We start from the raw sequence: 13,862 nt of genomic DNA on the forward strand, positions 1-13,862 counted from the left end.
ACCCAAAATTTTTCTTTCAGGAACTACTGTTAATTTTTATTTGCCATCTTCATATTCCAAGGGTAGACTTAAAATTTTTCTCTATGCCCTTTTGACATGACAAAACACAAAGAATGCCCTCCCATGCAGTTAAATTACAGCAACAGTGCAAAATTCTTCTCTAAAACATACATTTATTTACATTCTTCATTGATCTCCACATGCTATATATAACCTGAAAGCATTATTTTTCAATTTTTCAGTACATATTGTCTCAGCCACTGTAGGAGAAGATCAGGTTTAAACCACCTAAGGAATCTGAAGGCGCACAGGTCCGTGGGAAGTGACGAGGTGCATCTGCAGGGAACCTGGATGGAGTTGCTACATCACTTTCCACCATATGTGAGGAGTTGTGGCAGCCTGGTTCTAAGCCACTGTAGGAGAAGATCAGGTTTGAAACCATCTAAGGAACCTGAAGGCGCACAGGTCCATGGGAAGTGATGAGGTGCATCTGCAGGGAACCTGGATGGAGTTGCTACATCACTTTCCACCATATGTGAGGAGTTGTGGCAGCCTGGTCAAATTCCCACTGACTGTAAAAATAAAACTAAAATCCCTTTCTTAACAATGGAGGACCCAGGAAGAGGCCAGCCAGCCTCACCTCTGAGCCTGGCAGGATCATGGAGCAGCTCCTCCTGGAAGGAGGGTCACCAGGACCCATCAGGATCTAGAATCACCCTGACTTGCACTGGCAGAGTCCATCTGGGAAAACCATTTAGGAAACACCAGCAATCATCCCCCCTCACTGCCTCCTGAGAGGTGGAAAGGTATTTCTCACAGAGCTGAGTGCCAAGCAGGCAGAGCAGGTCCCACCTCCGTGCTGTTAGAGCTGGAGGAGCAGGACAGCAACACGTGCAGGTTTGCCTTAACAAGGTGTGCCCCAGCCTGTACACAAGGACGTGGATCCAGCTCCACGGGAGCAGCAACGCTTTCATCTTCTGTTCATCATCTCAGAATCCTAAATGTACATTGATGCATAATTTATGGGGAGAAGGAAATTGCTGCTTCTGGAAAGAGCCTCTAATGGGTACGGAGGCTCCGCAAGCAGGTTGCAGTTTCTGCTGGAGAAATAATTCTTATGCTCTACATACTGCAGAACTGTTTTATACAAAAAGAGGAGGAATGGGGGAGAGGGAGTGCAAAGGAAAATACAAATGTAGGTGGGCAAAAAAAAAACCAAACGGATAATTAGCCTTGCTCCCATTTATCCTCTTTGGCATTTCTCATGAAGAACAACACCACTCCGGGATTTTGTGTGTTTTTTGGGTTTTTTTTTAGGTTGATCCTTTGTTTGGTTTTCCAGAAAGAAAAAAAGTTTTCTAAGGATATTAACTGCTAAGCAGAGAGAGCCACGTGTGTGCCATACACATGAAAATTACTTTTATTTATAGCACTGCACATCACCATTTTATGCAAAAGTTATTTTGGGTCTGGTTTAACTGGTTAAATTCTTTAGGATGGATGCAACAAAGAGGATGAAAGGGATATATAGATGTTGATAGTATGGGTTTTGTTTCCCCTGGACAAGAGCAAAGCACAGATGACACCATCCCTCCCCCAATTATGGAGAAATGTATGATTACGTCTTTGAATTTTGCTCCTCTTCAGTTCCTCTAGCAACAGCAAAGCTGGAGTTCCTACCAGTCCACAGAGAGCTGTTCCTCAACAGAAAAACAGGCTTCTCTAAAGTATTTCAGGTTTTCTTACACCAAAATCATGAGTCATTTTTCAAACCCACCATGGTTGTTGGTACTAACATCAGTGAATAATTGCTCTCTACCAAGACAGTGTGCTGTCTTAGAGGACCCCTGTAAATACAAATGAACATATAAAAAGAGCAAATATGAATTTGAAGCTGAGCATGGCTCTCCATGTGTGGGGTTTATGGGAAATGTAGCCACCGGGGCTGAACTTTTCTGTTTTCACCACAGGAGGCAGATTAAGTCTGAGTCAATATTAGAAAAAATCAGAGCTCTTCCTTCAGATTCCCACAAGGACAAACAGGTTGGGGAAATAACCCAGCTCATAATGAAAATCTTTAAAAGAATGCTGCAACCCAGCTTCCAGGTGACATGGAAAATGAGAGAAAATGGAAATGCTATCTTTCCCTCATGTTTGCTGGATGCAGTCAGCCCTATTTCTCTTCTCTAAGCAGCTATTTTTGAAGACATAGCATGTGGGCTTGGGTGTGGGAGCAGACACACTATTAGGGGGGACTGGTAAAAATAATCCTCAAACCTCATGTTTCATCCTCAAAATTTGAAATAGAAAATATTTACACTGTGACTCAGAAATCCAAACATGCTCCATTAACAACTGACAGCGAACAGCCCAGCAAGAATTTTACAACACTCAGACTTGACATTATGCGTTCAAATTAAATCTATCAATGTTTATGAAGAAACATACATTTAAAAATAGGCTTTAACAGTGTTTTGTGAGCCACTTGTAAGCCCAAAGAAGGGGCTAACTTCATAGCCAGTGTAATTTGTACTGAATATCCAATCAGCTCTAATTATTAACAGCATGTTACATGTGCATACACAAGCATCTGTCATCCCAGAGGATCCCAAAACGTTTTCTGAAGTCAGCACAGCAGTTAGGGCAGGGCTCCCCGGGGTGCAGAGCTCAGGTGAAGCTCTGCAAAACTTCTGAGGATTCTGACCCCAACAGGATGTCTCTGTCCCCCAGACAATGGAGATTTCCAGGACAAGACTGCAGGAAATTCTACTTTTCTGTTGAAATGCCAGCTCTGAAGCAGCCAGTGTGGCAAGAATGGCACATTCCCATGTCCAATTCCTATGGGAACTGGGCCTCTGCCCCTTACCCTCCTCTCAATCATACTTGGATCCTGCCTACAGCACCTGAATTAATAACTAATAACAACCCATTCACTCCACAGATGCACAAACCATTAACTGAATCCCTCGTCAGCACTTTTCACTAACTATTATTTTATTCAGTCCCTTGGTGCTTAGAACTTACTTAACCACAGCTGAAGTTTGATGGCAGCATCTGCAGCCAAATCCATGACTTAATCCGTGCACTCTAAAGCACCACTCAGGAGAGTGCACAAAAATAACAATAATAATGAAAAAACCCAAACAGAAGAGCTATTTTGGAATGAGTTAGTTTCTCTTCATCTCCTTATCTTTAAGTGTCGGCAGCTTACACATTTTAGCATCACACCCAGTAATTAGACTTTGGTAACAGCTTATCACAACAATAAGACAAATTCTCATCATCATAACACTTCCTGCTCTGCCAATTCAAGCAGTGATCACAATCAATGAAAGCAATCTACAGAAGCTTCCAGCCTGTCCTGAATTAAAGCAAATTTTCTAAAACTTTAAAAGAAAGTTCTCTTGACTGACAATGTTGCTTTTTGAAAATTTGTCTTATATTTCAAATAACAAAGCATTCTTATTAACTATTCCCCTGGTGGGCAGTAAGTTCACCTTAAATCGTTTGTGTGACCTGAAATTTAAAATACAATTCACAAAAATACACCAACTAGTTAAGTAAAATAACTATGAATCCATTCCATAAAACCCTTGAGTTCACACCATTGAATTCAATTCCATTTGGGCTGAAATTACTCCATCCAGCCACAGTGCTGTTCCTGGAATGGAACAGCATCTTGGTAGAAATGCAGAAGAAAAGCGGCAAAATCAGGTTAAAAAGTGGAATGGACACTAAAGCAGAGAGGGAGGAGGAGACCATGGAGGCTGCTGGGGTGGGGACAGGGAGCTGGCATGGAGAGGGGAAGAAGGCAGAGCAGCTAACTGCAAGGTCAAACATGAGTCTGAGCATTAATTCTGGTGGTGCAATTACAGCAATTGAAGAAGGTGCTCCCAAACCACATATCTGAGTTACTTTAACCTGTAGGTGTTTGCTCTGCAGCTGCTATTCTCCTTTCTGGTGGAAAGATGTCTATGCCTGGGACTGGGAGGGCATTTGTGGCTCAGCAAAGGACCAAGAAGAATTTACTGATTTTTTCTGATTTTACTGATGCCTACATGTGAAGTCTAATTTTGCAGTTATAAAAATCCCAAGAAACTCAAAAGCCTCAGTGCAGCCCTGTGTCCATGAGAAGTGCATCTCATCTTCAAAGCAACCACTCTGTGCTGACAAGGACTCCATTAATAGCTCATGTTTCAAAAAGCACTTCATAGCTTTCTGTCTTGGTGAAAATGGCTATTTTGGGAAAGACACTTGGAGATAAGCAGCAAAATTAAGCAAGGCCTTGACACAAAGACTTGAAATGCAATTATTAATGTAATTGTTTTATTTTCTGAGACTCAGCTGCTCTTCTCTGCACTGTACAAGAACCAAAACAATTGACCCTTAATTTCAGGAGAAGAGCTTCTGCTCATGCAATCCAGCAGGAGTGCTTGTGTCTGATTAGCACAGGATGGATTGGCTCCTGGGAGCAGAGCTCCTGCCATGGTGTTTTGTCTGTTCTCCTCCCAGATCACATTCTGCTACAGATTTCCACATCTAGATGACAGATCTGACTGCTGTCTGCAGGATTCACCTAGCTGCAACTGCACATTGATTAGCAATTGCCTTGAGGAAATTCAGAGTATCCAGGCAACCAGGAGGAGGCTGAGGATACAGCATCTGGATCGCAAGGAAAACAGGCAATGAAGGAGAGCTCAGAGAAACTAACCTACAATACATACATTTCCTTGAAATAGGAGATGCTCTGTCAATTTTTGTAGTTATTAATGATGAGGTTAAGTGAAAGATCAGTTTGGGTTTCTTGGTAAATAAGCCAAACTGTTATAAACTGCACATTTCAAATAGGTCAGAAATTTAACATATACACCAATTAGTGTCCTAAAGGCAGTGGCAGCACAGGAGAAATTCGTTCACACAACAAATCATTCTTATTCTGATTTTTGCTGTGTTATCACTAGCTGTTGCCACATGCTATTGTTAGCACTCATGTACAAGTGCATCCAAGAACATTTAAGGCATGGAAAAATCCTAAAACAAAGTAATGATACTGAAAGTAATAAACAAACAGTACAACCTTGTTAGCATGGACCAGGAGGAGGCTGGGGAGGCTCAGGGTGTTCCATGAGACTAGCTGTGTTATATCAACTGCTATATCCACATTCAAATAGATTTAAAAAAATCATAGGGAACATAAATAAACATGTACTTGTGTATGGTGCATACAGAAGGCAGGAGAAGCAGCTGGAAACACCTTACCTAGCACAGAGCTGTAGGAATAAAGAAAACACTCCGTCAAGCCAACTCTTCTTGCAAATAGTTAAATATTTATATATCTAGTCCCACCGTGAGGATGTGCCTGATTAGCACCTCCCCTCCCTGGAAGGTGAGGCAGTGAGCTCTGCAGGCAGGGAAATGCTGCAGGCTGGGGAGGCCAGGCTGCCTCTGCACAGGAGCTGGTAACACCAGCAAGAAGCAGCCACTGCTGGAGAGCCCCAACAACACCCTGTACCAAAAAACCAATGCCAAAATGTGCCTGGACTGCTAGGAACAGCCTTCAACACAACAAAGTATGGTTACACAATAAATGATTCCTGAAATAACCTCAACTCTAATTTAAGAAAAAAGCAACTAATTCACCATATCTCTTTTTTTTTGCCAGAGGTGTTTGGGAACCTTCTCCCTGAGGTTTGTGTTTTAAAACACCTGACTGCTAATGAACCATTGCTGATAGGGCTCACATTGAAAAATTTGTTATTGAAAGTGCAGAGAGAGGGAGAAGCCTGTCAGGAATGCTGCAGGAAATTCAAAGCCACTCTAAACCCCTATCAGATATTAGAATATTTGCTTTTAGAGAACAAGAGTTACTCAGGTACCACTTCAGCTGTTTGCAGAATGAAGCATTGTTATCAGATGACACTTCAGTACAGCAGCACTCATGCTTACTTAGCACTGATAATTGTGCATATACACAACAAGGTGTTGCCTTTTTTTCTCTACCAGTGTTAGTTAAAAAATAACAAGACAAAATCAAGAAAAGTATTAAGAGCCAAAACCAGAAGAGGAATCATTCTGCAGTGCACAGCTATTAGTATGTGGATATTCAGTGTGACACATTATAATGGTGCTAAAGAGGCCATTATGATTTACTGAGACAATCTCTGGTCTGGAGACAAAAATCAGCAGGTCTGATCTGATTAAACAGAACGTGTTTTACACCTGCACAGGCATCCCCAGCATCTGCCACCCTTCCTCTGCCATCTTCCCCTCGAGTTCTGCCTGCCACAGGCTCAGCTTTCATTTCCAGGTGGGACTGAGCTGGTGAAGGCACCAGCAAAAAAAATCCACCCATTTTACTAAAGCAGCTGGGGTAGTGTGGCTGCTGCAGAGAAGCCCAAGGAGAGCCAGCACATCAGATAAATTAGGCTAAGACATCTTGATTTGAAGCATGTTGCTGAATACACCTCTCTACTTGGGCTGAAATTCAAACTGCACTATTAATGTAATTTATTACAATCATTAAGTACCACAATTGGAGACCCTGTCTAAGGTAGCTAGTTTTATATACTTTGAAAATGTTAGCAAGTCACCCCATTACATCTAAGTCATGAGACTAATGCAGATTACTTATTACTTCTCTTGGCAATCACATAACACTTGTCCTGAGAATGAAAGATGATGCCTTGACAATAATACTCCATAATGTAATAACCCTTCACATGTTATAAAGTGCAGCACTTTTTCTTTTGAGGATCACTAAGTGCTGGGCAGGCATTCACTCACACAGCCTCACCAAAGCCTGGTGATACAGCCATGCCCATTCCAAATCCTGCCACCCTGCCCATGTCCCTGTGTGCCTCTGCACAGCTCCCATCTGCAGGGCTGAATGCCTGAATGCAGCACAGCCCTCCAGAACACCGTGGCTTCCACTCTCCCCCTCCCATTTCAAACAGCAGATAGCTGCAGGCACAAGGTATCTGCTGAAATATTAATGAGGAGAGAAGTAAGTGTTGTTTTAATATTCTTCAGGCCAATAACCTGAAGTACAGAGCAGCTACCTGATCTGCCCAGGGCCACTCAGCAGCTGGGGAAAAAATGGGAATAAAATCTGGAAGCTGTGCTCAAAACAGCCCTCCCTTGGGGTGCCTGTGAGAGCCTGCAATTCAAATGCAGAAGTAATTGCTAAATAATTAGTAACCTACACAATTACTTCCATGCATCCATCAGTATTTTCTGCCCTGAAGGAGCAGTCAATAAATGCCTGAGACTACAATTACAGTAATTTCCTATCCACCAGAAGGCCTAGACGATGTGCAGTCTAAAAAGAATTTTCCTTCCTAATGAGTATTGTCAATGGGAATTTCTAACTGGCTTGAAAGTGTTGTGTGCAGCACACACGTGGTGCAAAATCACCAATACTGGGGCAGCAGCACAGCTCTGGGCAGGTCCTCCAGCTCCAGCTGCTGGATTCATGTGATCAACGTGCAGCTTTCATCAGGGAGGAAAGAAGATGTTTCTGGGCTTTATGGTTAACAATCAGGATGTTAAAACCCAAACTGAAAACCCCTGGAATTAAGGCTTGCCAATGCCACCTCCCACCTGATTACATTTTTTGAAGCCTTTTGGGTGCAGAACACACCAGGGAGATGAGAGGTGACCAGAACAGCAGCTGCCATGCCTGCTCTGCCTTCACTGGGATGTGAATCAAAAGCTGCCCAGAGGAACCTATTTGCAGTGCACCAGAAGAAATAATAATGGCATTACGAAGCCCTGCAGGTCAGCAACACCTCTTTTCTCCTGTTCAGCTTGCACTTTCTCTTTTTGCAATTAGAGCAGTTTCAAAACCCAGGTTGTTCTTTGAAAACCTGATACACTCTCCTACTTTTTTATGGTTTCCAACTGTCCTCTTCTGCTTGTTCTCTGTTCTTTCCAAATCAATACTATCTGTATCAGCATCAAAGTCCTGTGTATTACCCCTCTTCTGATGCCTCCCTGTTTTCTAATCTTTCTCCCCAGAATTCTCTTCAGTAACTGTTATTAAATGTTTCTGTTACCTCTTCTTCTGTGAGGTTTTTCCCAGTGACAGTGCCCAGGTGACTTTGTGTCCATCTTCCCCACCACCATGTACTGATGTTTACAAGGCCAGAAGGGTCCTTGGGACCATGGTGACCCCAAACCACCAGCCTGCTTGAGCCACACAAAAACTTCCCCACTCCTCATCCCTACAGTGCTTTTCACAGCATTCCTCTTCCTTCATCTCTAAATCACTTGAGAGCACCAAATCACAAGCAACCCCATCTCTTCAATTGTTCTGATTTCTCCTCAGCACAGCAGGTAGAAGATTATTTCCTTGTGTTGGTTCAGAATAAGCCATTACCAATCAAAAATGCAATCAAATTTGTCATGGTGGAACACTTATTAAAAAAAGAATAGCAGCAAAACACAGCAAAAAACAAGTGATAATTAAAATATCTAAGACTGTAAAGCTGGACAATAACAGAGATTTGGCCATTAAAAGTCTGACTTGCTTTGTGGTTTGGGTTTTTGGCAGATATTTTTTAATAGACAAAATTGCTTGCGATTGCAGCATCAAGTCTGAATCATCCCAGCTTCCAAGATCTAATCAAGATCAACACTGTCTTGATCGATACAGCTGTAAAATAAGATTTCCCAAAAAAAGTACAACAAAGCCATTAAAGAAATCTCGGAAGGCAGCAAAATAATTTCTTTAAGCCGTAAGTGAAAAATGAACTCTATTTATTTCACATTACAATCAAACAGTAATGTGTCTTGATGCATATGTGCACACATGCATCATCATTATTTGCTTTATTCTCATTGATTTTTCCTTCCATGGGCCAGCACTCCAGAACCACAATGCACCAGCATCACTGATGTCAATGGGGAAAGAATCTTCTCAGCACTTCTGACAAATGATTCCTCTAAAGTTCAGGCACTTCTATCACCCACAGAAATGAAATACACATTAGACTATGAGAAATCAACCTCATCTCCAGCAACTGAAAAGAGCAAGCCATGAAACCTAAACAGTTTAGCTGCTGCTGCATATAATCACATAAGCAATGGAACGACCGTGTTATAACTGTCCCAGATGGATTCAGCATTTCCTGAGAACTAATTCCCAGCATGTCCCAGGAGCCAGCTTACAGACAGTTACCCATTTTGTCTTTCCAAGTGGAAAGGTCACTAGAACAAATAGATCAGGAAGCAGTGGCAAGGCCTTTCAGCTGATCTATTTCAAGTACCACGACAAAGAAAACTAATTTGGTGTTATAATTAGAAACACAGAGAGGAAAAAGCTCATTTTGGAGAAGAGCTGCTGCTGGAACGTTAGCATTGGTGCTGATGGAGCTAATCAGCTCAGAGAAGTGGAAGAGTGAAACCAAATTATACATTTAGCATCTTCATGCAAACCAGGTCTGCAGCTGGGAATGAGCATAAGGTTTAAAGGTGCCCTTAAAAAGGAGTTTTTAAAGAAGCAGACAAACAGTATTTCAGAACTCTTTCTTCAGACCCTGAACACCAAAACCATATGCCACAATTTTTTATGCTCACATTTGATGACTACTTTTCAAAGATTTTTGGCTAGTTGTGTGTAGTTTGTATTTTTAAATGTATTCCATATTTCTTATTATAAAGAATAATTAGAATAAGGTTGCAAGGATAGGGCTTTTTCAATCTCTCAGATTTACAGAAATAACCATTAAACTTCTTTCAAATGGAAATATGAAATGACTGAGTTGAAGTACACTGGAAGGACTTTCAAACCTGTTTTCATTGTCTTGTCAAGAGGTACATTTGAATGTTCTCCTGAGGAAAAAAAACCAACCCACTCCAAAAGGAGTTTTCAATTTAGAGGAGCTACAGACTGCAGATTTAGTTACACAAATCCTATTGTGTACTTAAAAATGGCCAATTTGCCTTGCATTTCTCTGGAGCTTTTTTTGCTCTCACCCTGGTGACATTTCAGTGCCCCTTGGCTGTCTCAGTACTGATGTTTGCAAAGTTGTGCTGTAAAAAGGATCAACAAAATGACCCAAGTTAGAAGCAATTATGCAAGAATAAGGAAAAAACCCCTAAAAGCAGTGCATCATGTAGCTACATAGTGACACACAACTGGGTGATGAAGGAAGTGTATTTAGGGAAGATGGAAGGAAAGAAAAAGATCAGGAGGAAAGAAAAACTGAACAAGGAGATGAGCTCTAGTGGACACAAAGGATAAATGCATACTGGCCCAGTATGTTGCAGGATTATATATTGGATTTTCCTGGCCTACTGTTGATCTTTTCAGGCTGTTAACTTGAAGGCAGAAGTTAAAAGCACAGCAAAAGTGGAATTCCCTCTCTCAGGTTCCAGAGAAAAAGGAAGCAGAGCACTGGGATGGAAAGCAAGGTCCTAACTTGAGTGAGGGTGATGCACATGTGGTGTCCCACCAGGGGCTTTTCCACTGTTCCTGGCTCCATACCTTCATAAGTTCCTACTTCCAGAAGGGTCCCAGTTCTCTCCAACTCCAGGAATTCCTCCACAGTCAGAAAGTTATAGTCCACACCAGGCACTTCTCCTTCTCTTGGAGGGCGGGTTGTGCCTGAAAGGAAAAATCAGAATGTTATTACAGTTGTTTCTTATCAAGAGTTAAAAGGGACACTAACAAATTTTCACAAAGATACAAGAGTATCTGTAAAACAGTTCTGTGAGCTACAAGGACCAAAGAAGTTTGAAGTTAGGAGCCCATGTGAAAACAAGACATAGATTTCGGGTTGAACCAGTGGCAGCAATTAGAACAAAACAACTGAGGGATGTTTCTTGTGTTCTCAGAAAGACTCCGACAAAGAAATCTCTCATCTCTGTGTCCAGAAACACAGCTGGAAATGTTTGGTACTGGGAATATGCCAGCAATTACTTTCCTGCTGTTAGCATTGTCTCTCATACTTCACTAAAACTGCAATCTGTATTACCAGATAAGGCAGGATATTTTCCAGGTTCCATTACTTCTGTATCACTAGCTCATCAAATGTTCTCTCACATCATAAACATAATTTTTCCCTTGTTTCTTCTTACTGTTTTATCTCTATTCATGCTATTATTTTTTATTCAGCATTAAAAAGTACCATGAGACTGTTTTGATGCACCATCCACACATGCTCACTGAAGAGACAACCTGACAACTCTTCTCAGAGTCCACCTACAACCTGGTTCCAGTTCAGGAATACTTTTGAGCAATAAGTCACACTCAATCTCTCTCTCCAGCACTCCACAGTTTCTGTAGTACCCATGGAGAACTGGCTCTGATCACTGCCACTCTGCCAGCTCTGAAACTCTTGTCCCTTCTGGCCAATTTACAGCACTCTGAAGCACAGTGTAAGATGAGTCATTTCATGACTTTTTTTCCTCAGATGACTTGGGATGCTGCATTTCAGGTCACTGAGCACAACTTCATTGATAAGGAACTGTTTCTGTTCAATAGCCTTTATTTTCCATGACTCTGGATTCTGTACATCTGAGATTAAATATAAATGATAGTTTTACAGATGTACAGGAAACTGAATTTTGGAAGAAAGACCAGAGTTACAGAGTTGGAGGTGTCTGAATGCTGTGGCTGAAACCAGTCTGGGAATAACTTCAGAGACATGGAAACCATACCTAACATTTAACAAAGCATAATTTCTCACTTCTGAGGGACTCTGCTGGCCCCTGGGCAGTGTCTTCTCAGTGCATACAATTTCTTAAACCCTTTATAAAAGGACAGAAGAAAGAATAAAGAAGCTGAGCTTCTGAAAACTAATTGGGAAGATTCTAGTCCTCAGAAGTTGAAAGAGCATAAATTTACCATGCCTGCATCTGGCAAATGTTTTCCTCAAGTGCCAGGAAAGCGGAAAGTCTGCTTATCTCCTATTCATCTGAGAGACTGCTCAAGAGGTCAGTCTTGACAGAGTGACACCCTTGAAAAGACTATCACTAGATTAATTTCCTTGATTGACATCCACTTTCTCTAACATCCTCCATTTCTTGTTTCAAAATAGAAACTCTCTTTTTTATTATTTACCATCAGCCTTCAGAGAGTCTATAAATTCCTGTGCTTTTTTCCATCATTCCTCCTCTTGGAGCTTTATGAATGGGTGAAGGAAGGAGAAAAAGTAAGGAAGGGGATGGAAATAGGGATGGATATCTCTACCCTGCTAGCAGAATTACTCTTTCCTATTTGGAAAGGAGTGAACCTTGCATTTTTTGTATTTCTGAATCCTTATAGTAAGGCTACAACAGTTTTTCCTGGGTAGATTGTAACAGAAGACAATTTTCTTTCACAGATATAGTCCAGAGAAATGCAGGAGCTGCACCCTGTGCCCCTCTCCGCTGCTTCCATCCCAAGGCAGGCAGAGAGGCTCACTCAGGTCACTCCTGGCACACCAGGAGCATGGAGCACACACCCAGCAGCCAGGATGATCACAGCCCAGATGCCACACGTCCTCCCTGAGCACTGACACTGCCACTGAGGCTGTGAGACCCTCCCAGGGCATCGTGTCTGGGGGCCACTGGCACATTCCCCCAAACCTGGCCGGGAGTGGGAAGCAAGAAGGATGAAAAGCCACACCAATAACTCTGACCAGTGGCATGCTGTAGTTCTCCCATGCCCAGAGCACAATGGAAGTGAGAATTAGACTCTCCAGCACTGCTCATCAATCAGTCAAACGTCACCCCCAGCCACGTGAGCCAAATGACAAAGATCAGGACGTGTGTTTTCCCAATAACTACTGATAAGACAAAGATCAGGGAACTTCAGGATTGCTTTCACCTTATCTTTTAAAGCCTCTTCTTCTCCTTATCTTCCCACAGAGCATATTTATTAATCATTTTTTTCCTTCCTTCTGAATTTTTATAGCGGTGAAATTGCAGTCAGCAGTTTACTAGTGCTGGCTGCCGATTTGACATGACAATTATATCTCTGCTATAATTCCAGAGCCATTTTAATGGATCTATTTGTTTCATCTCAGTGTTCTTAATTTCCTGAATATGTTCAAGTCAAAAAAACGCAGCTGTGCCTGCTATCAGCCCGACTGCCTGCAACACACGCAGAAAGCATTAGGAAAGTCACCACAGAAAGGGAAAACATTGCATCACAGAGATAACATTTGTCACCTCAGCTGGTCCTCAGCAGCAAACCCAGGGAAAAGAAAAACTGCTCTGGCTGGGATATCTTATCTGGGCGAAGGCGAAAAACCCAACAACTTTCCATGCTGCTGTCTGGAGCAGAGATTGCTTGCAGATGCTCCGGCTGTTATCCTGCTCCACATCTGAGCAAGTGTTCCTGCATGCAATTCAGGAAGGCAGGGGGAAGGGAAAACCCGCCTCCGTTTTTCTTGTAGCAGAATGACAGGCTGCCGGCTGGACACACGCCTGGCAGATGGCATTTCAAAGAGTTTTCATGAACCATCTGGGATGTGTACAATGATTACAAACCACACTTACAACAAAGCCAGAAGGGCTGCCTCACAAGGGGGGTGGGGGGAGAGGGCGGGCGGCAAGAGAGGGGGGAAGAAAAGAAAGCCAAGAGGCACAAACTCCGTGACTTTTCCCAGGCACGGGACTCTGGGAATAATCAGCACCTTCCACCCAGCCTGGAACAACTGCTCCAAGGCTGTGCAGCTTGTGTGTGCACAGGCCAGCACCATCACAGCCTCCTAGCCACCACTGGAGCTCTCTGCTGATCGACTCCAATGGTAATTAAGTCTCCCATCTCTAGCGTGGCTTAATTATGTACAAAAGCAAAGTGTGTCTAACCTCCTTCCCCCTTTAAATTGCATTTCAACATCCTTACCACAGGATGGTCTTCAGTAAAGGGGATG

At 42.4% G+C, this 13,862-nt stretch overlaps 1 protein-coding gene across 30 annotated transcripts in view; it reads right to left on the bottom strand.

The window, feature by feature from the left end:
* The window catches only part of MAGI1 (membrane associated guanylate kinase, WW and PDZ domain containing 1), a 335,573-nt gene that overhangs the window by 76,293 nt on the left and 245,418 nt on the right, over positions 1-13,862 (bottom strand). For all 30 annotated transcript variants that reach the window (XM_039695351.1, XM_039695333.1, XM_039695353.1 and 27 more), the window contains exon 3: positions 10,487-10,606. In XM_039695351.1, coding sequence (XP_039551285.1) covers positions 10,487-10,606 — 120 coding nt within the window. The remainder of the gene's footprint in view (positions 1-10,486; positions 10,607-13,862) is intronic.

Source organism: Passer montanus, unplaced genomic scaffold (genome assembly GCF_014805655.1).
Source record: "Passer montanus isolate IOZ18808 unplaced genomic scaffold, ASM1480565v1 scaffold9, whole genome shotgun sequence".
Taxonomy (NCBI): Eukaryota; Metazoa; Chordata; class Aves; order Passeriformes; family Passeridae; genus Passer; species Passer montanus.